Source organism: Marmota flaviventris, chromosome 10, assembly GCF_047511675.1.
Source record: "Marmota flaviventris isolate mMarFla1 chromosome 10, mMarFla1.hap1, whole genome shotgun sequence".
NCBI lineage: Eukaryota > Metazoa > Chordata > Mammalia > Rodentia > Sciuridae > Marmota > Marmota flaviventris.
In genome coordinates, this window is record NC_092507.1 from 23,235,118 (window position 1) to 23,260,497 (window position 25,380).

At 46.4% G+C, this 25,380-nt stretch overlaps 3 protein-coding genes across 5 annotated transcripts in view; 1 reads left to right on the top strand and 2 right to left on the bottom strand.

Annotated features, from left to right (window-relative positions):
• Positions 1 to 205: 205 nt before the first annotated feature.
• Positions 206 to 16,939, bottom strand: Pef1 (penta-EF-hand domain containing 1). 2 transcript variants are annotated; one of them, XM_027937264.2, is made up of 6 exons: positions 16,840 to 16,939; positions 16,640 to 16,731; positions 5,830 to 6,115; positions 2,831 to 2,986; positions 2,224 to 2,367; positions 206 to 1,167 (listed from the first exon to the last, which is right to left on the bottom strand). In XM_027937264.2, the coding sequence occupies exons 2-6, from the start codon at positions 16,661 to 16,663 to the stop codon at positions 938 to 940; spliced, it is 840 nt and encodes a 279-aa protein (XP_027793065.1). In that variant the 5' UTR covers positions 16,664 to 16,731; positions 16,840 to 16,939; the 3' UTR covers positions 206 to 937. The 2 variants fall into 2 exon arrangements, with proteins under 2 accessions (XP_027793065.1, XP_027793062.1); XM_027937261.2 differs by lacking the exon at positions 16,840 to 16,939 and adding an exon at positions 15,586 to 15,712 and having other exon boundaries at positions 16,640 to 16,741.
• LOC114094215 (transmembrane protein 230) lies at positions 6,489 to 7,914 on the top strand. The gene has a single exon (XM_034636207.2). It carries the CDS (start codon positions 6,616 to 6,618, stop codon positions 6,976 to 6,978), a length of 363 nt encoding a protein of 120 aa, XP_034492098.2. The 5' UTR covers positions 6,489 to 6,615; the 3' UTR covers positions 6,979 to 7,914.
• Positions 16,940 to 24,570: 7,631 nt separating the features above from the next.
• The window catches only part of Col16a1 (collagen type XVI alpha 1 chain), a 47,977-nt gene continuing 47,167 nt past the window's right edge, over positions 24,571 to 25,380 (bottom strand). For both annotated transcript variants that reach the window (XM_071617585.1, XM_071617584.1), the window contains one exon: positions 24,571 to 24,924. In XM_071617585.1, the coding sequence (XP_071473686.1) occupies positions 24,722 to 24,924 (203 nt within the window). In that variant the 3' untranslated portion in view covers positions 24,571 to 24,721. The remainder of the gene's footprint in view (positions 24,925 to 25,380) is intronic.

Sequence of the window (25,380 nt, forward strand, 5' to 3'; positions counted from 1 at the left end):
ACCTGGCAGGGCCCAGGAGCCACCCAACACCTCAGGTTCACCCTGACAAGTGAGGGGAGCCCTGTCAGTCTCAGCCCCCAGGCTGCTTCTTTCTGCATGGCTAGGTAGACAGTATGGACTTAAATATCTGCTGAATGAAAGAATAAATAAGTGGGTAGATGTGTAGGAACTGGTGGCTGGGAAGTCATGGAGGAAAGCATGGGACTACAGAATTTCATTCTTTTATTGAAGCTTACAGTTTCACTAGACTTTTGGCCCCATATTATAACTCACACATTAAAAAAAAAAAAAGCATTGGCGGTAGGAGGTGACATCTGTCCTCCAGGAACTAAAGCAGAGCAGAGCATGGCAGGCAACTGAAGGGTCCAAGCTTTGGAGGGCAGTAGCCTGGCCGAGATACCCAGACGGCAGACTGTCCCAGCTCCCTGAGCAGGGACAGCCTCCAGTTAGAAGTTAACACACAAGGACTTGTGGATGTGAATGAGCAGGAATCCAAGCCACTGGTCCCACAGGCAAATCTCTCTCAAGCTTGGTCAAATTCCATTTTGGAGAAGCTGGGCTCATCTGACAGGACAGTCGCTGAGGGAAGGCAGATGCTAACGGTAAGAGGCTGAAGAACACTTATCACTGGTGTCAGTGCACAGAGGGGGAAGCTAAGGGCCAGAGGCACAGCCGATTGCTCAGGCCTGTCAGGACACTCAATTTCCAGTCCTCTCCTAGGTCAGGCTCCTTCCTACCTGTATGGCCACAGTCCAGGGATCCATTATTTGGTGGCTCTGATGCAGAATCCTCAACCCTCTTTGGGAACAGTGCTGCATCAAGCTAGGGAGAATTTTTTTAGAAGGGGAAAGAAAAGAAGAGAGACCCACATGCTTCTCCCACTCTAAGGAGCCAGGAAAGGTCCTTGGTGTGCTCCACTGTCTACAGATAGGCTGGGTCATAGCATCCGAGAAGCTGTCATGGTGACGAAGTCCTCGAAGCTGAGCCGAATGTTGCCCTGCACCGCGGTATCCTTCTCTCGGAAGGCCTCGGTCAGCACCTGCAGCTGGGTGCACACCTGAATGAAGCGGTCGAGCTGCATGGCGGGACTGGCAGAGCGTGGGCAGTAGCGGGAGACCAGGAGCTGGGTGAACTGGGGGCTCAGGTTGTAGCCCATTTGGGACAGAGCTGGAGAGGAGGGGCACACAAAGCAGACACACAAAAACCTGCTGTGAGCAACTCCACTGACCAGCAGCACTGGAGCACATGGAGCAGGGGACTTCTAGGATACAGGCATGGAAGCACAAGGAGGCCAGAGAAGTCCCACAGGTCTGTTCAGGTGGTCAGGTGCACAAGAGGGGCTCTGTCTGGAGGTTCCCCTTGGCTGGAAGGCCCCCCTCCCTCTTTCTCCAAATCTCCCTTAGAGAAGCTGGCAAGAGTAGTGCTAGTACTGATCCCTCCCTCCCTCTTGCCAGGGGCAGAAGTGGTTCTCACCAACCACACACCTGTTTAGTCTGACTGAAACCCATGGCCAGGGCAAAGGACCAGATTCTCTGTAGTTTTTCCCCTCTCCTAGGTGAGGAAGCTCCCCACTGGGTTCTCACCAATAGCTAGCCCCATTCTAACAGGCAGCTAACCACACAAGCTACCTGTCCTCCTACCTACTGGTCTGGGCTCAGATGGCAGGCTGTGGACCCAGCGTTGGATCAGAACCAGACTTGGAGTTGTGCTCTTAGGTCATCTTACTCAGCTTCAACTTTTACTCCACTCCACCTCCGCCATACCCACCCTGTGCCAGGGACTGAACCCAGGAGTGCCTTGCCAGGGAGCTACTAGTCCTTTTTATTTTTTGAGACAGGGTCCTGTTAAAGTTGCTAAGGCTGGCCTCAAACTTGCAATTCTCTTGCCTCAGCCCCCTGAGTCACTGAGTCTACAGGTGTGCACAACCAAACCTGGCTCAACTGCAATTTTAGAGTGCTATGGGTCCTGGAGACAAAAAGGAAACAGCCTCTGGCAGAGGTGGCAGCAGAACCCTGCTTTCTGAGACCCTGTTCAGGGCTCTTTCCATTCTATATGCTGGGAACTAGAGGGAAGAGCCACACAGACTAGTCTCCAAGAGTGGGCCTGCACTAGGACAGCATTTTGTGGTACGGGTGGACACATGAAAGGACACGTTTCTGTTTTAGGAACTAAAGAGAAGAGTCCAGCTCTGCCCTGCCCACCATGCCCTTGCATGGGCCTCACCTTGCTGCAGCTCTGTGTAGCTGATGGAACCTGAGTGGTCCCGGTCATACTGCTGGAAGAGGTTCTTCCACTGCTGGATGAATTTCCACAGCGCTGAGAAACCATAGATATCAATGCGGCCTGACTTGGTCTTGTCAAACATGTCTGAGGGGGAGAAGGCAAAGGATGGCCAAGGGTACCATTGAAGCAGCCCCTTTCCCAGGCTGCAGTAGAAGACTCCACAGGACTGCAGGTCTGAGACACGAGCATCAAAGGCTAAAAAAGCCTCTTCCCTGGTTGCCTCGGCCCCACTCCACTCAGAACTTCATTTTCTCTGCAGGGTCGAAGGCTGAGCCCCAAGAACTTGATCTATGCTGAGCCCCCCACCCAGCCGTTTCCTGCCAGGGGTGGGAGTGCCCATCTGCAGAATGGGAAACCAAATCAGCCTATGACTTATTGGTCTAGAGAGAAACAGCTCTCAATTTAGGGGAAATCACCTTGAACCTCACTTTATCCCTGAAATTTTCCCTGGCCAAAGAATTTCTCCCAAGTGACCATCCACCCACCTACTGTCATCTGTCAATGGCTGTGCACCAGCTCAATCCCACTAGGAAGGGCTGGGACTCACTTATCATCATGAGGCATGTCTCGTCATTGAATGAAGACCAGTTGGAGTTGACCAGGGCCTGCTTTAGCTCCTTCTTGGAGATGTAGCCACTGTGATCTGAGTCCACTGACTGGAACCAGGAGTAGGCTTCAGGATCCACATTGGGTGGGACACCACCTGGGAAAAGGGTGTGAACCAGGGAAGTCAGACCCAGGCCTCTAGGCCAATCTGTTGAAATGCTGGGCAGGGCCAGCGTCAGTGCCTCCTTGTCTCCTTTCCTACCCACATCTCCCCCATCAAGCTGAAATTCTTACTCTGGTGGAAAAGGCCTCAAGGTAGACTCAAAAGTATTTGCAATTGCTTTCTACCCCAAGAGTACTTCAGACTTCTGTATAGTGCCCCAGTCACTTCTTTGTTTGTTTCCTGTCCCCTTGGAGTATGTCAAGAATTCTCTGGGGAAGGTAAGCTGAGGGATCAGTGATAGATGAAAGTGGAGAAGCAAAGAAGTCTATCCATCTTAGAAAAAACTTATACTAATTAGCCAGAAAAGAGGCTCCTGTACATGTGAAAGGATCATGGGTAGTTGGGAAGGATGGAAACCACTGCCCAGTCCAGAAGGCGAGGCCAGAGGGGAAAAGGTTTGCCTGACTGAGGGGCTGGTCTCAACTCCTTAGATAAAATCCAGGCAGTGTCAGTGGGGAGTGGGATTCACATTCCCCAGAAAGAGAGTTTCTGCAACCCATGTATGCCGTGCTGTGTGTGTCGTGGAGCTCAGGCTTTATAATCAGATCCTGGCTCTCATCCTTACTAGCCTTACGAGTCTGCGTGACTTCAGGTGAAATGTGTGACTTTCTGAGTACTGATTTCTCCATTTCTAAAATGAACCCACTTCCCAAGGATATTGTGATGATTAAATGAGATAACAGCAAAGTAAGGTTCCTTAGCAAAGGGACTGGAATGCAAGCCATCAGAGATATTGTCACTAAGGAAGGAATACTCCAGCTGGGTCTGAGAGGATGATAAGGAGTGAGGCAGGGAGAAAAAAGAGCTGGTGGCAAAGGCACAGGTGTGTTAAGAGCATTCCAAGGGGTCTTGGTTTGTGGGAAGGAAGGGTTGATGACAGATTAGGAGGCTGGAAAGGCCCTTTAGGATCCTCCTGGGAGCAGAGGGGCACGGCTAAGGGTCAAATCTGTCTTCCAAAACAGTGGTGCTCTAACACCAGACATGGTCCTTCCAGGACTCCAATGCAGATGATGTCTGGATCTTGCTTTATGGGCTGGCTACACTGAAGAGGAGAGGAAGAGGCACTGGCAAGAGAGTAAGCAGCAGAGGGTGAATGGCAGAGAGTCCAAGGCCCATCCCTCCTCTCTAGCCCTAGGGATTAACACGAGCCTCAGGCCCTGGAGGATGTCTCAGGGCTGGGGCTCATTTTCCTATGGGCTCAGAGACAGGATTTTTTAAAAGTGTGGAAATGTGTGGTGAAGTTGCTGAGCTGAAAGCAAATGACCAGACACTCTGGGCTTTAAGAAGATAAATGCCACTGGCTGGCACTGCTCAGAACCCCCGAGGTTCAAGCAGCTCCCCCTGGACCACCTGCCTGCGCATGTAAACTCACACGCTGCCTGCTTCCCAGCAGGACACTCCCTGGAGGCCCTTCCCAAGCATTCCAGGCTGCCTTGCTGGTGGCTTGGTCTCCCAGGAACAATCATTCTGTCAAGGAGCTAACTGAAATGGGCTTAGAGAGGAAGCAGGGCACTGGTACCCACTTTCCCTGGCCTTCTGTCTGAGATTGTTCAGAAATCTTCATGGAGGCTGTAGCCCCCACCCAAGGCTCTGCCTCCACTGAATCTCCAAGTCTCTGTCCCTCTCCTGTCCAGCACCACATCTCCAGTCTCTCTGATTTTTGTTTCCCTTATCTCATGCTCCTGTCTTGCCTCAGCATTTTTTTTAAAAATATTTTTTAGTTGTTGATGGACCTTTATTTTATTTATATATGGTGCTGAGAATCAAACCCAGTGCCTCACACATGCTAGGCAAGCACTCTACCACTGAGGTACAGCCCCAGCCCCGCCTCAGCATTTTTTAAAAGCAAGGTCCATGCCATATCTGCTATCACATTAAATGCCACATTCTTCTTTGCTGAGAATGCCCTAGAACGAGTCCTCTCAGAGAATACTATTTAATGAAGCCCCTCCCATGGCTTGGACACTGTGCCATTACTTGTATATTCTCATTGAATCCATGTGAACAACTCCATGAGGCAGTGGCATTGCCCCATTTTACAGGTATGGGCACTGAGGCTCAAAGATGTAGTTTGGTCAGGTCAGTAAGTGTTCAAAAGACAAGCTTTCAACAATTAAGCCATCTTGCCTTTCTATAGATAGTGATCAGTCTCCCTCACACAAGAATGGGCTTGTCCTCTGGTACACTACATTACTGTCTCCAACTGTTTGCTGATTTCCTCCTCCTTATAAAAGCACTGTACATGTTCTCCCACTGCCTGGCAACTTGCAGAACCCCTCCACGGCAGAAGCATCCATTCCCATCCTATTGCTATCAGGCTTGGCCAGGAGCTGTGCTTTGGCCAAAACAATGTGAATAGATAACACATAGGGTACTTCAGAGTAGAAATTTAAAAAGCCTTTGTCCATCCCTGCTAGCTTCCTGATCCTTTTCTCTGCCACAAGGATAACATTTTCCAAATAGGGGATGCTCCTTCAGCCTGGATCCCAGAGTGAAAAGACACATGGAGCAGAAACTCAGCTGCCAACCTGCAGCTGCTGACACATGAGCAAGAGTAAATAAGCGTGAGTAAGCAATAGAAATTACTGCTTGTTGTGAGCTGAGGAGATTTCCCATAGCCAAGTTAGCTGACATCTTCTCATTCTGCTGATGCAGGCTGAAGCTGGAAGCAAGAAGCTCTGGTGCCAGAGATGGGGGTGCCTGCACACTCATACATGAAGGACAGGATGGGACTCAGAAGCTGGGTAGAGGCACCCAGAACCTAAGATCCTACTTACCCTGTCCATAAGGCCCAGGCTGCTGGGCACCATAGGAACTTGGAGGTGGCTGACTATAGGGGCCACCTGGGGCGGCACCACCATATGGTCCTCCTGGGGTTCCAGGGGGGAGCCCTCCAGCATTGGGGTATCCATAGGGCCCTCCACCAGCTGGTGGTCCATAAGGCCCTCCAGGGGCAGGACCCCCATAACCTCCGCTGCCATACTGCCCTCCACCATGTGGAGGTCCAGGGTAGTAGCTACCCGGAGGGGCTCCAGGTGCCTGTCCTGTAGCTCCTGGGCAGCCCTGCAGGAAGAACAAGATATCAGTCAGAATGATAAACTAGAAACTAGCCACAGTATGGCACTCCATAGCTGATCCCACTGCCGTTCTTTCAAATGGTTCTACAGGTAGGGTTGGAATTATAGTCCCCTTGCTTGATGGGCAGCCTGAGGCTTCTACTTGAAGGGATAAGTTACCCCAGGTCACACCACCAATGTCTGCAGAGTCAGGGCTGGAATCCTGCCCTCCTGACTCCCCTTTCTTGCACACCAAGGTGCTTTACAAGGGCTGGGATCATGTCTGGTTTGCCACTTTATCCCCAGCAACCAGTACACAAAGGATGCTCAGTAAATACTTAATGTATGAAAAAGCAGGCAAATGAATCAAATGGGGGTATTTGCTAGGTTGGCGGTTAGGTTGGCTGTGCCATGAGGCCTGGGACGCCTCGGCTGGTACCCGTGGGCGAGTTCCTCTCTAGCTCCAGTCTTAGCGCGATGCTCGGACTGTAGCTGTGTCCGTGTGTTATGATGCCGTCTCGTACTAATCTGGCTACTGGAATCCCCAGTAGTAAAGTAAAATACTCAAGGCTCTCCAGCACAGATGATGGCTACATTGACCTTCAGTTTAAGAAAAGCCCTCCTAAGATCCCTTATAAGGCCATTGCACTTGCCACTGTGCTGTTTTTGATTGGCGCCTTTCTCATTATCATAGGCTCCCTCCTGCTGTCAGGCTACATTAGCAAAGGGGGGGCAGACCGGGCCGTCCCTGTCCTGATTATTGGCATTCTGGTGTTCCTGCCAGGATTTTACCATCTGCGCATCGCCTACTATGCGTCTAAAGGCTACCGGGGTTACTCCTATGATGACATTCCAGACTTTGATGACTAACACTCACTTCAGCCCTGAGACAAATCACAGTGGAACTAAACTCAGCTTTAAGATATTGAACAGAAACTATGGCTAAGGGCTGAGGAATTATGCAGTTTGCAGATGTTTGACAAAACAATGGCCAGAGTTTATGGTTCCATCCCAAAAATGTTCATTGAGCTTAATTAGCTAATTAGGAAACGCTGTTTTTCATCTGGCCGTGGCAAAACTCAACAAGTTTTTCCACATGTATCATGGAAGAATAGCAATGCTAATTGGGAAAACAGGAGATTATCCTGTAGTGGAAAGTGTTACCATTCCCACCCTCTTTATACTGAGCATTTCTTTTAAATAGTCTTCTTTGTCAATTTGTTATTGTAGCAAATGGAAGAGTGTGGTATGTCTAATTTCTTAGTTACTAAGTAATTTATTTTTAAAATATCAAAAGATCTTATCCCCTACACTTAACTCTACTTTCACATTCTGGTGGAAGACCTCCCTAAAACCACATGTTGGTGTGGCTCCATCTGTAATATTTTTTACTTTGTTTCTTAGTGACAGGAACCAGGAATTTTTTGAGCCACAGAGTAAGTTTTCAAAGTATAAGCACTGTCTCTGATAACCAATCCTTGACCAGCTCTGATCTTGTTTCCCAATAGGATGGCCTGCATATAATTTGGGTCATTCTATCCTTTGTAGATCAAGATGTTCTATATATCATGCCTTTAAAGACTGAACTTTTGGCTGTTCCCTAATGAAAAAAAAAATGAAGATAAGTGGTTGCTATTTAGAGTGTATAACTCTATTGGTAGCACCTGGTACTATAGTGTCATTCTGCTGAAGATCTCAAGACTTGGCTTGGATCCCTAGAGGACCACATCCTTAGGTTGATTCTATTTCTTTGCTTGAAAAAGTGACTTATATTCAAAAGAAATTAAAATGTCAGAATCCAAAAAAAAAAAAAAAAAAAAAAAAATGAATCAAATGGGATCCCAAGTGTTCACCCTGTGGTACCTCCATGTCTATCTGCAGAACTCACAGCACAAATGCAGACTCTGCCACACAGCTGTGACCCTCATCAGTCACCAGTGATGTAGCCACAGTATGGATATACCCACAGCATGTCTTCCTTAAGCTCCACCAGCTCAAGATGCAAGAACATTTTCCTATCCTCACTCATAACTCTGAGGCAGGCAGGGAGACAACTATTCCTAAGGCAATATGGCCCAATGGTAAAAAAAAAAAAAAAGTACAGTTCAAATTCAGGTTCTGTCACTTACTAACTAGCCTAATGAGTTACCCTAACCCTCAGGATCTTCTACTGTAAAATGGAAATAATAACAGTGCCTACCTTGGGTTGCCATATGAATGAAACGGGACCAGTCATGTAAAGGGCCATGACATAGGGCCTGACACAGAGTAAGCACTTGATACACATTAACTATTAATAATATCTCTATCTACAGAGGAGGCAACTCAAGTCCAGGGAGGTTACATACCAACTGTGTGGAGGAGCTGGGCCCAGAACCCAGGTCTCCTGGCTCAAAGGTCAGGCATTAGAGAATACAAGGGGACATTACACTCTCTTGTCCATCTCTGCATGCTTCTATCCAGGGATTCTTGAGGCTCAGAGTGTTCTGCTGCATGTCCCTAAATGGCCAGCACAGGGCCTGGCAGAGCACAGCCCTAACCTATCTGCAACCAGCTGAGCTCAAGGACACAGAGGAGAGCTGGCCCAGCTGAGGATCTGAGAATGGTATAGGTTCTTTTTGTGTGTGTGGTACTGGGGTTTGAACTCAGGGACACTCTACCTCTGAGCCACATCGCCAGTCCTTTTTATTTTTATTTTCTGTTTTGAGACAGGGTCTTGCTAAGTTGCCAAGGCTGGCCTTGAACTTGTGAGTTGCTGGTATTACAGGCACATGCCACTGTGCCCAGCTTGGTACAGGTTCTAGAAGTGTGCTAGATCAACTTATAGGTACCCCAGGGTCCTAGCACTGAAAACTATGGCTTTCTCTTTTTATTGTGTCTGATAGCTTCTCAATTACCCTCAAGGCTAAGGTCAAACTCATACTTCCTCTAAAAAGGGGCTTGCTTGCCCAAGGGAGGCTTCACAGGGGAAGGCAAGACGCAGGCACTGCCACCTTCCCCATTCTGCACTGTGGGAACTTCTTCCTGGAGGCTGCCATGGCTGGCAGCAAGGCTCTCACAGACAGTGGAGTCAGATTCAAAACTCTTTTCTCACCAGCTGAGTTCATGATTATGGGCCAGTGGCTTAAGCTCTCCGAACCTGCTCTTTACAAATAAAATATGAGGGCTGGGGATGTGGCTCAAGCGGTAGCGCGCTCGCCTCGCGTGCGTGGGGCCCGGGTTCGATCCTCAGCACCACATACAAAAACAAAGATGTTGTGTCTGCCAAAAACTAAAAAAAAAAAATAAATATTAAAAAAATTCTCTCTTTAAAAAAAAAAAATATATATATATATATAAAAAAATAAAATATGATAAATCCCTTCTTCAATGGTTATGCCATGAATTACAAGAATTAAACACAGCAAAGTTCTATTAATTTAATTTTTAGCTAAACAATCCTTTTTTTGAAAACAAAAATTTATTTTTTAGTTTTCGGCGGACACAACATCTTTGTTTGTACGTGGTGCTGAGGATCGAACCCGGGCCGCATGCATGCCAGGTAAGCGCACTACTGCTTGAGCCACATCTCCAGCCCAGCTAAACAACCCTTTGATGACATAAAATAAATACAATTGATCAAAGAAAGTTGCTTTGGCTGTAGCCAGGTGGGGTTCCAGATCCTTGGTCACATGGGACTCCCTGCCTAGATTTTTAGAGGACTGAGAAGAAGCCTCAGAGTAACTCAAGAGTCCTAAAACCACTAATGGAAATAAACAGTCCTTACAACACTGCCTGCCATAGGCAAATGATCAATAAATCCTTGCTGTATTATTATTATATGAATTATTATTGTCAGCAAAGGTAAACCCTGTGGGGTTTAAAGGAGAATGGACATTATGAAGGAGCTTGTAGTTAACAGACAGGCATGCAGATACCCTGAGGCCCTGGGTTCGATCCTGAGCACCATGTAAAAATAAAGATATGTGTCCATCTACAACTAAAAAATTTTTTTAAAAAATTAAAAGGGAATCTAGCACAGTGGTAGAGCACCCCCAGGTTCAATCCCCATCAAACTGCCAGTACCATGGAAAAAACCCAAGATTCCCAAGGGGGTTGAGAGGTGTGACAAGAGAGGTACACTGCAGGCCAGTCACATAACCTAACCCTCTGGGCCTGGAGAGAGGAAGGAACTTTCCCAAGCCATCCTCTGAATTGAAGGCACAGGTGGTGCCAAACCACTCCCACCAATCTGCACCTGAAGACTCTCAGTACCTCCAGCTACAGTGCTCCTCCCTTAAGCAACAGTATCCCAGAGTAAGATGGAGGTGGGTGGGAACTCTGCGGTATCTGGGCATACCCAAAGGACAGGCTGAACACCATGCCAGGAAGCTGCTGCACTGCAAAGCCATGAGCTGTCCTGGCCAAGGACATCTGAGGCCCAGCCCTCCCACCTGGGACACATCCCCAGGACCGCAAAGCAGGTGCACCCAGGCCGTTCTTCTGCCCTCCCAGCTACCACACTCCAGACAGAGACCTGTGTGTCTGAGACAGTCTGAGAGTAACTAAATCCTCTTCTTGCATTATACATATACAAACACTATTGGCAGAATATCACCAACGATCCCCTGAGAAGATGTCAGGAGGCCTATTTCTCAGATAAAGAAACTGAGGTACAGAGCTGTTAAATGACTTCATTCAGCAAGCATTTTAGAGCAACATTGTACCAGACTCTGTGCTTGGCCTGAGGGCACAAAACTAAATGGGACCCTGCCTTTGAGTAGCCCAAAGATAATTATGATATGATCCAACTGGTGTCAGCAAATTCTTCTTACATGCTATGAAGGAATTTACTTTGTTTGCTGAATGAATAAATAAGCAATCTTATGAATGATGCATGAAGGAGGGCTTCTCAGCTGAGGCAGCAGTGACATTGGAGTTGGTCCTTGAAGGATGCATGGGCATTCCCCCAAGAGGAAGACGGTGAAGGACGCTCCAGACAGAAGGCTAAAGAAAGATAAAGCACAGACTTACATAAGCAAGCACAGTGTGGTCAGAGAATGGGCTGAAGAGCAGAGGTGCAGAGGTGGGAAGAAACCAGTGTGAATTGAGAAAGGCCCTTGACACACTCCCTGACCAAGCATCTCTCCCGCCCGCCCTTCAGTCAGTGGATGCCTTTGGTGCCAAAGAGTACTTTCTATCTATTTAGCATCTCTCCACCCAACAATAAGCTCCCTAGGGACAAACACTGGGCCTCATTCATCAAGGTACCCCAGGGTCCAGCACAGTGCCTGACACCTGCAAACCTTCATAAATATTTGAACAAATGACCACCACTCTAAAGTGTTTGGGCTTTATGCTGAAGAAAACAGCACCACAGAAAGGTTTCCAGTAGGGGAGTAATGTGAGCAGAGCCCTGTTTAGAGAACCAGCAGAGATGTGGACGTGAGCTAGTGGGGGAGGCAGGGGCCCAGGTACTGGGCAGGCAGGACCTGAACCAGACAGAGAATTGGGAACAAGGAGACCAGGATGGATTCTGAAGCTATTTCAGAGATAGACTAGACATGACTTGACAACTAATTAGATTAGGCAAGAGATGGAGGGGGAGTGAGGAGAGGGAAGTGTTTAGAATGACTCAGGTTTCTAGCTTGCACAGATGACGGAAGTAGAGCCACCAACTGATGATACACAATCCAGGATGAGAGGAAGTGTGCTTTCCCAGGGTCACTGAGTTCTTTGTAAATGTCTGAACAAGAAATGAAAAACAGAGCCCCTGACTCCACATTCTTTTATACTACTCGGTGCTGCCAACCCTTTGAGAGTTTTTCCAAAAGGATTTCAAAATAATAAATATAAGATTGTGAAAGAGGGGAGAAAAAAGGCAGGAGGAGTTCATTCAGTAACCATGGTTTCCAAAGTATCACCAAAAAAGCATCTCTAGGTCTTTAGCTAATTGCAAATAAGCTACATTTGATATACTAGGGGCTTGTGGGGGTGGATACAATTATTAAAGCTCTGCTAGGTGCTTCCAGTTCAATCAACTTTAATTGATTTTCAGTTCTATAAGGTTAAGTACTATTATTCCCATTTCAGAGATGAGAAAATTAAGGAGCACAAAGTTTAACAATGTGCCCAAGATCACGAAGCTAGAATGGGCAAGTTAGGATTTTAAACACTGTCTGCATGAAGGGGTGCCTGGCATGTTCCTGCACCACAGATTGTGTAAAATGCCTGTGTCAAATACGATGGCTTTCTACAGTGGACAGGCTCAGAGGGGAAAGACTGGAGTAGGTGATCTTTCCGAGCCTTCAGGCCCAGAAATCAGGGAGTCTCAGAGGAATCTCATATTCTTTGTTCACTCCAGCACCAAGGTCTAGTTTGAAAGTTACATATTGGAAGAAATCCCACAGACCCTTCAGTCCAACCTCTCAGTTGATAATACAGTCTCTGCAGCACCACTGGAATCTCTATTTGCACTCCTGCTAGTGATAAAGAGCTCACGCCCCCCCCCCCCCAATAACCCACTCAGAAAGTCCTGCATGGGTCTTTTCCCCCACTTTTAGCTCCAAAGGCTCATTCTTCTACCTGCAAGACCCTTCTGAGGCCCAGAGGTATCAAAGGCTGTTCCCTGCTGAGTCCTGCTGAGGAAGGAAGGAGGCTGCACTGAAAGAGAAGCCTGTGCCCTGGAGCTTCCCATCAAGTGTCTACTGGAGTGGCCAGAAGCCCAAATAAGGGGTTGAATGATCACAAGAAGACATAAAGTGCCCAAACTCACCAGCAGAGCTTCCTAAAATATTTAAAGGACAGAAACACGCAAACAAAGAAAAATGAGCCAAGAACTGTGCCAAGACCACCTCTGTGCTGACACTCCAAAATCTTTCTTTCCAGCTTCATCTCCCCTGAGCTGCAGACCCACAAATCCAAAGGCTTCCTGAGCTTCCTGCCAAAACTATGCCTACCTCTGTGTTCCCATTTCCTGCTATCTACCTCAGTCACCCAAACCCAAAGCCCTAGTACCCTCCAGGGTACCTTCTCTTTCTTCCCTTCGTCAATTAAACACCAAGTTTTATCAACTCTACCTCTCGAACGCACCTCAAATCAACCTTCACCCAGGTCACTATTCTTTCTAGCCCAGATTACCTCAGTGGTTTCAAACTGCCTCAGTCTCTCCATTCTCATAGTGTTCCACGGTAAGAGTCCCAAAGGACAAATGAGCTCCCCTGCTACCCTTAGAATAAATTCACTCTCTCCAAAAGGTATATAAGGGATCTGGCCCTTGCTTATCTTTCTGGTCTTATTTCTTGCCCCTTTCCCTGTCACAATTACTACTAGACTGCTTTTCTTTTCTTCTCTTTCTTTCTTTCTTTCCTCCCTCCCTCCCTCTCTCTCTTTCTTTCTTTTTTCAAGACACGGTCTTGCTATGTTGCCCAATCTGGTCTTGAACTCCTGGGCTCAGACGATCCTCTTGCCTCAGCCTTTTAAGCAGTTGAGACGAAAGGTGGGCATCACCATGGCCAGCTAGACTGATCTTAAACTTCTCCCCAAATACTGGGCCTACTTGCTTCCTGGTTTTTGTGAACTTATTTCCTCTATTAGAATACAATTTCCTTCTTCATCTAGCTAACTCCTACTGGTGATTCAGTTTTTGGATTATCCCCAAAACTTAGTAACATACAGATTCCTGGGTAAAAAACAGGTCTGAGGTGGGCCCTAAAAGTGTGTTCTTTTAACAAGCTGTCAAATGGCTCTGATGCAGACCAGCTACTGAGAAACAATGGCAATGTTTACCCCTAAACTAAGGTATCCTGCTATTCTAGCACCTTACACTTATTCCCATTTAATACTTATCATACTGATTCTATAATCAACCTATCTACATACCTCTTCCACTTAAGAATATTTACTACATACCAAACACCATACCAGGATTGATATGGATTATCACGTTTAATCTTTATGAGAATTCTGAGGTAAATACTGTTATGATTTCTTTTCGAAAGAGGGGAAACCAAACTTCAGACCTTTGCAACAAATTTCTGCAAAAAAATTTCAGAGATTTGAAATCAAATCTCTCTGGCCTCAGAGATCAAGCTCTTAAGAAATCCTTCAAGCTGGTTCTCCCACAAGAGCAAAGTTTACTACTCCAAAATCAGTCCATGCTAGAGTACCCTGGGCTGAAGGCAATGGAAAATTACAGGAATTGTGACTCCTAGCAGTGGGTGGGAATCCTCCAGGACCATGTAGCAGGTGGGAAGAGGCAGCAGTGACCAAACCTCTGGATGACTTGAACCAGTTTTCTTTCTTAGAATACCTGGGACAAGTCAGCAGGTAAAGTAAAGTGGTGTGGAGGGGGGAAAAGCACCATTTCTTCTATTCCAGAACCCTTTTCTCCCTGCATTCCTTTTTGACATTTCTCTCCAAGCATAAGTCCAGGCAACATGACACTGTAACAGAATGCAGAAGCAAAAGCTGCCACCATACACCAGCATGTACAAGCAATGTGCCAAACTCCTTGTAGGCTTTGCTGCATTTCTTCCTCCTTTCAGTCCTTTATACAGATATTATTTCTCCCATCCTACATGTGAGGAAACTAAGATTTAGGGGCCCTTATATGGTTTGTCCCAGGACACATAACTATTAAGTGACAGAGTTAGGATTCTAGTCCAGTTGTGTCTGACCTGATGACTTGAGCCAGTTTTCTAGGATGCATACAACTCATCCCCAAAGCTCAGTAACGTGCAGATAGGTTCTTTTAACAAGCTGTCAGATGACTCCAATGCAGACCAGCCACTGTGAAATGTACTATGGCAATGTTTTCCAAAATTGCATTTCTCAGGAATGCTAATATCACAAAAATGACTGATATAAAATACATATTCTATTTATTTCTGGAAGAGTTACAATGTACATTAGCAAATTAAGAATTCTAATCTGTCGTATAATGAATAAATCTATTCTGCTTGACATAGTATTTCCCAAAATTTTTGACCACAGAATTCTCCTCTATTAACAATAACTATTAACATCTCACAAGACTCAGCAAATGGAAAGGGGTTTGGGAAACACTGCTATGATACAATTCCTCCTAACCTAGCCCATGCTGGTCTCTCTAAAGAATTCTAAGTTTTAGCCCTGGTGTCACCCTTATTTGCTATGTGTGACATCTAAGCCACTTAACCTCTCTGGGTTTGTTCCTCAGTGGTAAATTGGGGGTAACAATCTCTGTATGACACTTGGGCCTTCATGATAGGTGTAATGGAAGTCCAAATGCCCTGTAAACTGGATATAGGAGTGCACCTTCTGGAGTGAGTCTTGCTACATTTTCTGGCGTGTCAGTTGAGTTTAGTAATATCACATTTGATCTTGTTTTCCAATTTTTCCTGCATGAAATTTATCTCCTAAAGTACTACATGATTTTGGACAACTTAGAACCCCTCCTGAGATTGTTTCCTCCTCTGTAAAATGAGGGGGCTGTTTTGAGGGCCTCCCGGAAATGACCATCTTAAAAGTCTAGTAAAAGGGCTGGGGTTGTGGCTCAAGCGGTAGTGCGCTTGTCTGGCATGCGTGCGGCCCGGGTTCGATCCTCAGCACCACATACAAACAAAGATGTTGTGTCCGTTGAAAACTAAAAAAAAAAAATAAATATTAAAAATTCTCTCTCTCTTTAAAAAAAAAAAAAAAGTCTAGTAAAAATCAAAACTCTAAAAGGCAACATGTTACACCTTGCTTTGTGCCAAATGCTGTAAAAGCATCACCTCATTCTTTTCAAAACTGCTCTGAGAAAGATCCTATTATTTGGCCCTAATTTAGAGGTGGACCCTCTAAACTACCCTATCAACATTCTGCCACCTAACAAAGCATTTTGGCCACAGAATCATATTATGGTGTTCTTGGCTGGTTTGAAATAAACTGGAAAGTAAGGAAGAGGCATTTGTAGACAGCCCAGGTTCTGTCGTTGGCTCTGCTGCCTAAGTACTTGGTGACTTCAGATAAACTGTGTCTTCTCTGGTTTTCACTTTTCCTAAGTGTGAAATGGAGACGTTGAGCTATGTCAGTGATCAAACCAGCTCAGTTGAGGATCTTGGTACCACCACAATTTCTCCTGATTATTCTGAAGCAATACGTGAGTTGGAAAATCTGTATTTCTTATCCGACTCCCTAATGACATCGAAGGAACCAGAGCGCTAAACACCTTATCAGCACGGAAGACCCCGCCCAGGGCGTCCACGGGAGCCTTCGGAGGGTGTGGAGCCCAGGACGGGCCCAGACCAGATTTGTGGGGTCCAGCCTGAATCTGTAGGGTCTGAAGTTTCCCAAATCATCCCAATCGAGGCGTCAGATGGGGCGGGACACGACTTGAGCAGGGTGTGTGACGTGAGCCGGGTGCGACCGATAGTCCCTTTTTCCTTCTCCCTCGCGCGAGGCCTCGCTGAAGCGAACCTCAACGTGAGGAGGCGCAAACAACGCCGGGAGAAAGAAGAGTCCAGGGGCCGGGACTGGGCTGAGCGGGGCTAGGCCCCTACCTGCATTCGCGGGCCCCTAGCACACTCACCTGCCCATACGGATAGCTGGCCATGGCGACTCTGACGTGATACGTTGGTGATAGGCGGGGCTTCCTGCCCTCAAAGCCACCCCTCGCTGGGTCTGGGGGAGAAGCCGTATCTGAATGGACAGTCGGATTGTCAATCTTCGGCAAAGTCGGCCGACGGAAGTGACGCTACAGAGCGGTGGACGGGTGTTTCGTCGACTTACCAGAAATTCTGAAAGACTTGTAGAGGGTTTCGGAGGTTCTGAGGGTTGTGCCGGCGCGCTTGTTTCTCCTTTTCCTGTCCAGAACTAGGTCCCAGGGCTGACCAGGTCAGGATATTTAGTGAGAAGCCTGGGTTGGGTGTTGCTGCGGTGGCCATGTTATAACCTGGCAAATTGGACGCATGATAGTGGCGTAGTTGCTGTCCTTCTCAAGTTCCCGCCCTAGGATGCCTTGACTACTGGGGAACTAACTGAGGCCTCCTGGAAAGGGTAGAGGCGGTGGCGTCATGACATCGCTAGTGTCAAGACGCCGGTACCAGTTCGAACCCTTGGGGTGATGCACAGATCTGTGGGTTTTGGAGAAAACCTCAGACTGTAAGAGTAGGAAGAAAGGTTGTTGGTACCTCTTCATAAATGAGGAAACAGGTTCTGAAAGGCAGCGACTTACTTGTCCTAGTTCACAGTGAGGTCGCGGCAAATTGTGGCCTAGAACTGGGGTCAGGACGCCCAGGTCTCAGCAAGGAAGTGTAATTGGTCCCCTTGTGTGCGAGGGGGCAAAATTGGGATGCATGTAGTGGAGAGGGAGAAATAAAGAATGTCCATGCTTCTGCCCCTTTCAGCGCTTTATTCACTCAAATTACTCAATATAATTTCACTCTATAGGTTCTTTTTTTAAAAAAAAAAAAAATTTTGTTTTAATTAGATATACATGACAGTACAATGAACTTGACAAATTATACATTTGAATCAGATGGGGTATAATTTCTCATTTTTCTGAGTGTACAGGTTGCAGAATCACGTTGGTCATGCAGTCACGTATATACCCACAGCAATAATAATGTGTATCTTATTCTGCTGTCCTTCTTTTCCCCTGCCCCTCCCCTCCCCTCCCATCACTTCTCTCTACCCAATCTAATGTGACACACATTTTTTTTTCTTTTTCCTCACTTCGTCATACATGTATTCTATATAACGATGAGGGTCTCCTTCCATCTTCTGTGCAATTCCCCTTCTCCCTCCCTTTCCCTCCCACCTCTCTTCCTTATTTATTTATTTATTTATTTTTTTAGAGAGAGAGAATTTTTTAATATTTATTTTTTAGTTCTTGGCGGACACAACATCTTTGTTTGTATGTGGTGCTGAGGATCGAACCCAGGCCGCACGCATGCCAGGCGAGCGCGCTACCACTTGAGCCACATCCCCAGCCCCTCTCTTCCTTATTTAGTGATAATCTTCTTCTCATGCTCTTCCTTCCTACCCCATTTTGAGTCACCCCCCTTATATCAGAGAAGACATTCGGCATTTGTTTTTTAGGGTTTGGCTAACTCTCTATAGGTTCTTAATCAAGAAAACGATAATCCTTAATGCTAGGTACTGCAATAGACATAATCAGTGCACAGCAAACGATTCTAGATTAGTTAATTGACAGCAAACAATTCTAGATTAATTTTTAAGCAGTGTAAATATACTTCATCATGACAGGCTAATGACAAACATTCCCTCTGCATACTAAGTTCAAATGTCAGATCAAAAGTCTTAAGTCCAGCAGATGCACACTCAGACCACGGTGATCAGCTCCAGAACCAAGGCAGGCTTCTCCTGGGGTGGAGTGGATGACCGGTTGAGGAGAGGGTAATATGGAGAAGTTGAGGCTCTCACCAAGGTCCAGATGAGGCAGTAGAGTTTGAGAGCTGTGAGGATCACACAGAGGATCAGGAAAACGATGACAAGTGATGGGATGTCAGACCAGGTCCTCATCAGGCTCTCCAGCTCGAGTGCATCCTTGTTTCATCTGGCTGAATCCCTGTTCATTAACTCTATTATTTATACTAAATAATAATTTGGGGGCTTTTGACCCCTCTTTCAATCCTTATCAGCTACCATTGGATTTCTCCATGACATCATTTACCCTGAGGTCAGAAACATCTGGTCTGGTGGTCTCCACCCTGATCTTCTCTCCTTTCCCTCTTAGGTGAGGATAGCCTGCCAGGGGCTTCACTCTGTTTATCAGGGTGAGGGGAACTAACTTGTCTGAGGCCATACTGGAGGGCTCTGTTAGGCGTGCCTGATTAGACTGGAGTTTTCAAACTGGAGTTTTTTAAATTGAGTTGTTTAGGCTCAAAAAAAGCCTAAGGCCATCCTCACACCTTGATAGATCAAATCTTTGTTCCTAAGTGATTTCAATATTATGTACTTGCCTCTTGGGGTTCAGGTTCTATACTTGTTTGCCCACTTCTACGGTTGTTTTGTTAATTTCTTCCACTCAGACAAGAATTGTGTCTGGTTTTACCTGTCATTGTATCTGCAATGCCCACACTGTGCTTTTTAAATAAACAAATGAATAAATTAGGGTTATAAGGCGTTACCCAGTCAGGACCATCTTATCATATATCCAGGCATTTCCAAAATTACAATGTTGATCATCTACTTGCCTGTGGACAGCCTGCAATATGTGCTTCTCATCCACACTGGCAAAATAAGGCCAATCTTTTTTTTATCACTTTTCCAGTCTTAGGTCTCATAGTCAACATTCCACCCTCCTACACACAATTCCACTTATTGGACACTTTTGTTTTAATATGAGGATCTTAGTTTTATCACTTTCTAATGGTAAGATCTTGGGCAGATGAATTTTTCTTCTCTGAGTCTGTTTTCTCAGCTGTGAGATACAAATATGTAAATTTGAAAATGAGAGTTTTGTCCCTGCGCAGACTTAAGGTCAAACCACTCCTTTCACTCTGTGTCCCAACTCCAGTCCCCCCCTCTATTAACCCTCCCACATTCCCTCCAGCTCCAGAGCTAGCCACTCTTGCCAGTCTGCCTTTGCACTTGGCACTGTGGCTGTGCCATGTTCCGACCTGCCTTGTATAAGAGTTCTCTTTGATGTTTTCCTCAAAACCCATTCCTCTCCATCTCAGAAAATCCACCCAGTTTCTCAGGCCAAAAACCTAGGCTCATTGTTGTCTGTTTCTCTGCACACTCCCCGACCTCCACTTGCTCTAGTTAAAAAAATATGCCATGTTTGCCCTTTTCTCCCTGTTTACACTATCCTTCCAGTCCAAGACACCATCATCTGTAGCCTGAATCGCTACAATAGCCTCCTGACCAGTGTTCTTGGTTTCAGTCTTTCCCCCACACTCCATTCCCATAGGTAACCAGAGTAATCGTCTTAAACTCTGAGTCACATAATGTTATTCCCTGTCTTAAACTCCCAAAGGTTTCCCATTACTCTTACAATAAAACCTGAACTCATCCTTATGACCTTCATGGTCCTACATGACCTAGACCCTGCCTTGTGTTGTGGGCCTCATTTCCTGCCGTTGTTGTCTTTCTCCATTCCTTTCTGCCACATGGGTCTAGTTACCACCCCTGAAACACACTGAGCTCATTCTCACCTCCAGATCTTTGGTTTAGCTCTTTGCTTTTTCTGGAATATTTTCTCTTGATTTTCCACTGGTTGGCTCTTCCTGGTCATCCAGGTCTCAGTTGAACTATTACCTCAGTGGGGGCCATTCCTTGATACCACATCTAAAGTACTCTGCCTCCCCACACACGTTCCAGTCATCCATCACACCACTGAATCTTAATTTTTCATACTTGTCACTTGAATTATCCTCTTTTAAGGTTCATGTGCATATTGTAAGGTTTACATGTGTACAGTAAGGTTGTAATTTTCTTACTCATTTCTCTGTCGACAGCACCTAGAATAGGGCTTGGCATGAATTCCATGATTAATGGTTTTATTATCATCTTTGTATCAAACATACCCCAGGTGTGAGAAATTGTGCTAAGTGGTACTTAGTTTTTGCCACAGTCTCTTGAGCTAAATACTATCACCCATTTATAATGCAGAGCTGAAGTTCAGCGAGTCTAAGTGACTTCCTTAATATGAAAAGGATAAGTGGATCCAGATGCAGTGGCACATGCCTGTTATCCAGCAACTTGTGAGGCTGAGGCAGGGGGATCTGGAGTTAGAGGCCAGCCTCAGCAGCTTAGCAAGGCTCTAAACAGCTTGGCAAGACCCTGTCTCAAACTAAAAAAATAAAAAGGGCTGGGCATGTGACTCAGTGGTTGAGCACCCCTGGGTTTAATCCCTAGTAACCCCCCAAAAAAATATCAGAAAGAAAAAAGTTCTGAAGTATGGGACTGAAGATGTAGGGGATATTTTCCCAGAAAGAGAATAGTGACACTTACAAACCGAGATAGCATGATGCATATTCATGACTCCACAAACACATTAGCCTATTGAGTTCCTAGCACTAGCCAGGCTCTGTTCTAGGTGCTGAGGATTCACCGCCTATGAGAATTCCTCGCCTCCATTCCCTCTGCCAAGCAAAAGGCTTAGTAGAACTTTCTGTTGGGGGGCCAGAGGAAGCCAAGTCTTCTGTCAGGCAGTTAGAAGTCAGACATCAGCCAAAGACAACACCCAGGACTGTGCCTCTGAGGACCTGCAGCAGGCCCAGGTGTGTTTATTTTGGAGGGGACTAGATGAAAGAGAGATCAGGATCTTCCAAAGATTGAAAAACAATCAACTCATTTCTAAAACCTCAACTACCTGAGGCAGACAGAGGTGAGTGGGGGTGTTCCTGTTGTTGTTTCAGTTTCAGCCAAAGGGAGAAACTTGGATTTCATCCCTTTGTAGAGCACAGAGTACCTTCCGGAGATCATGGGAGCCCTGTGGTTGACCCATCAGAGGTGAGACAGAGCTTGGTAATGGAAGGCCATCCACTGGAAAATATTGCCTCCCCCAGAGATGTCATCCCTGCTGCCTCCTGGCTGGGCTCCACATGCCTGTATGGCTTACTGAGAAGGAATGCCAACACCCAGCAAATGATTATGGAATTAATTCTTTGTACTCCAACTAGATCCAGTTTTGAAACTTAAATTCTAGTTGGATTTCCACAGAACCAAACCAAAAAATGAGAACAACAGGCACGGCAATTTGGACACATTCCCCTTCCATTGTGGGATCATAACCAGAGGACCCTGATATATTCTATTACCATAAATGATTCAGGACAGCAACAACCAAGATCTAATCTCTTAAGGGGTTCACAGACCACATGTGAAGGAGTCTAGTTAGATTCTGTTGAATTGTGGTGATAGAAGAAAATATTAGGCAAAGAGAAATATTTAAACTCCAGAAAGCAGTGAATTTGGGTTTTTCTTTGCAGAAGAAATAGGCAACAGCCTTTTCTCCATCTTAAAGAACAGAGGTTTTCTCAAATTAAGGACCTTCCAGTTCATTCTTCACATTGCCATCAGCAAACTCCCCGTTAGGCAGACCAGAGTCAACGTACCTTTGTGTCGTACCCATCAATGGCTTCTCCCCTGCAAACACTCAGCAGAGCAACCATATTGTTCTGTGTCCCATCACTCAGCCTGCTGTGCTCAGCCATCTCTAGACCTTGAACAGCACATGCTGTTCCCTCTGCTTGGACCCATTTCTCTCTGTCTAGACATGGACAGGTCCCCCAAGCAATGCTTACCCCTGCCCCACCATCCTACTTTGTCTTGTCTCCCTGTAGACTCTGTGGGGACAGGAAACATATGTGTCTAGTTTGCCTTTGGATCCCCAGAGCCTAGTACATTTCCTGGCACAAAGTGAGAAGAGGAAATGGACTCTTCAAGTTAGACTTTTGTCAATCTGAATGATCTCTGTGTTGCCTTAAAAGCCCGGAATAGACTAGGAAATGAAGATGGGAGAATAACAGGGTAGGAATGTGCCGAAACTGCCTAAGAGAAGCAGGAGGCATGTGCCCCTCCTTCTTTTCCCTTCAGCTTATCCAGCTCTTGAACTGATGAGCAAGATCCACAGATATTTTTTGCTGACCACAGAAGAAGAGACTATAAAATTCAGCTTCCCATCTGGTTCTTCATGGTCCAAGAAAATACAGCAATTTCAAACTCCGGGGAGACAAGCACTCAAATCATGAAAGCTTAAACCTAGCCTGTCGTAGAATCCCCGAAGAGCAGCATGAATTTGACTCAGGAAGAAGAGCGAAGGAAACATCATTTACTTTATAAGGATCGATTCCCTGGAGACCCTCTAAGGGGATGAGTTTGATGTTTCCATATGGCAATTTCCCCCTCTGGCCTTCAGAGCCAACCTGCTCAGTTCAACAGCTGGTCCTTGCTTCCCTCTCTTTCTACTCACGCCAACGTGTTCCCAATCTTGAGTCCCATCATCAGTTCGTTTCGCAGACGGGGCTGAGAGTGGAGCCTGGCTTTCTAGTGGGAGTGATTTAACATCTGTCCTCATCCACTGTCCAAAACCTGGCTGATACTTCAATGCAAAGATGATGTATTTGCTTTTTAATGTTTTCTGTTAGAACCAGGGTTAACTGAGAATTGCTGGTGAGAGATGAAAAAAAGAATCGACTCCTCCCATATCTAAAAACAGCCTACGAGGCGCTCAGGCATGCTCAGGAGTCTGTCTGCCTGATTTCATTCCTCTGGCCACAGGCACACCTCTGTCCCTGACAGGAAAAAAAAAATAGGGAAAAGGTTTTGAAGCCATCCATAGGCTGGTCTCCTGGAATTTGGGGCCCAACCAGAGAAGGGAATACTCAGAAATGCCAGAGCAATGCCAGCTCTGGAGAGGTTTGACAGCCGGTTTGAGAGCTTCAGGCAGTTTGGATAAACATCTAGACTTTGAGTACATTTCTGAGCCTGCTCTGTGATCCATCCCTTTGAAGTTTATCCAAGTTGAATAAACCTTCCCCAAATCTGGGGCCAGTCAAAAAGCTTTCTTTGGAAGTCCCCTGGCCATGCCCTGCTGCCTTCTCACAGGGCAGCCACAGCCCATCAGGACAGGCGATCTGAAAAGTAGAGAAGGAAGAAGCTTGAGACAGAATACTTTCTGTAATGTTCAATTCACTCTTTTTTTTCTTCCTTTCCTTTTTACATACGGAGAAGGAGACAGCAGATGGGTCACCAAGCCTCCATTGGACTTTGAGGACCACAGGCTTAGATCTGATGGTGGCTTGCCTGTGACCCCTTCTCACTGATCCAGCCTGGCTGTCTCTGAAGCCCTAGGCTAAGATGTACAGGAAAAGAACCACACATGTTCAAATAACAAAAGATGCCATTTGCAGTCCAGAAAGTCATTGCCTGCAGCTGGAGAGCTGGTGACAGAGCCGTGCACTGGGATAGGCGGGAGGTTCCGTCTCATTTCTCCGAGAAGCAGTCCCTGGTTGCCTAGGCAGGGGCTGGAACCTGTCTTTTCTCCTGTTGGCCAGGATTTCTAATCACAGAATTACTAGAGCACAGAGAAGAGCCTGGGAGGGTTTCCAGGTGGACGAACACACCTCAGCACTGGGTGGCACCTCCCAAGATACCAGCTGGATCAGGAAGTGAGGAGGGTGGGCAAGGATGGGTGGGGTACCACACACTGTTTCCTTAGGAAAGAAACAGGGAGGGTCCTTTACAAGCTGGAAGTGGGGTCTTCAAACCTGCTTTTGGTTCCCTTGGGAGGAAAGACTGAGCAGATCCCCAACTTGGAGCAAGTGAGCCATGAGGATAAGACACAGGCCTGGAGGACCAAAGGATGAACCAGAAGCATCTGGAGAGGGAAATTAAGCTGGGGACATCCTATACAACAGCACCTCACTACACCTTTGGCTGACCATGGACAATGACGTCTTTGTGGCTCTGGGACCAAATGAGAAGAAGAGGATGACTGGGAGATGTGGCTGCAGCACCAGGGGAATCCCACTACAAGTGGGACTGCAGATAGTTTTATTTCTTTATTGTTAAAAAAATATTAACAGCAATTAACAATAACAACATCAACCACACAAACATTCACAACCTATCACAGAGTCCTGAACGCTTTGGCCAATTATTCCCAATGAAGTCCTTCATCTTGTGGCAGGTGGCGATTTCAGCCGAAAGGCCCCTTCATGTTTTTCATGGGTGGGTACTGCTGCTCCATTGGCATGGCCCCAAAGCAGTCTGAGGGGTTGCAGTGGCCGGCCTTGCCTGGCTGGCCCATGGGACCTGGTGGACCAGGGATGCCAGGAATGCCTTGCTGGCCCATCGGCCCAGTTGCACCCATCTTGCCATACCCTGGAGGCCCCTGAGGACCTAGGGAGGGAAGAGTCACAGAAGGGAAATCAGGAGACCAGATCACAAAAAGAAAAGAAATAATGGTCATAGTTAGTAATATATTTACATTTGATGCATATTTGTCAAGTCACAACTTGTTTTTGTGAAAACCTGATCTGAACCTCACATTGATCTAACAAGGACAACCATACCACTGGCTCATTTTATTGAGAGCTTCTGTGACCATGCAGGGGGCTGGGTGATTTGTATGCATTAGTCACTGAATCTGCACAACGGCTCCTTGAGGAGAGAACTATTATCTAATTTTGTGGATGAGGACACAGGCTCAGAGAGGTTGCACTTCAAGCTAAGTAATAGAGTTGGACCTCAGAGCCAGGTCATCAGACTTTGGCTATTCTCTTTCAGGCTACATTGCCATGCCTGCATTTTTGAAAGCGACGCTGAGGACCTAAGTGACCTCTTCAAGATTACACA

Coding starts and splice junctions, on each gene's coding strand:
- LOC114094215 (XM_034636207.2), top strand. CDS start 6,616: ATGATGCCGTCTCGTACTAATCTGGCTACTGGAATCCCCAGTAGTAAA.
- Pef1 (XM_027937264.2), bottom strand. CDS start 16,663: ATGGCCAGCTATCCGTATGGGCAG. Junction 2,987..5,829: donor GCCTGGGCCTTATGGACAGG/GTAAGTAGGATC, acceptor CCCTTTTCCCAG/GTGGTGTCCCACCCAATGTG. Junction 1,168..2,223: donor CTACACAGAGCTGCAGCAAG/GTGAGGCCCATG, acceptor CCTCCTCTCCAG/CTCTGTCCCAAATGGGCTAC.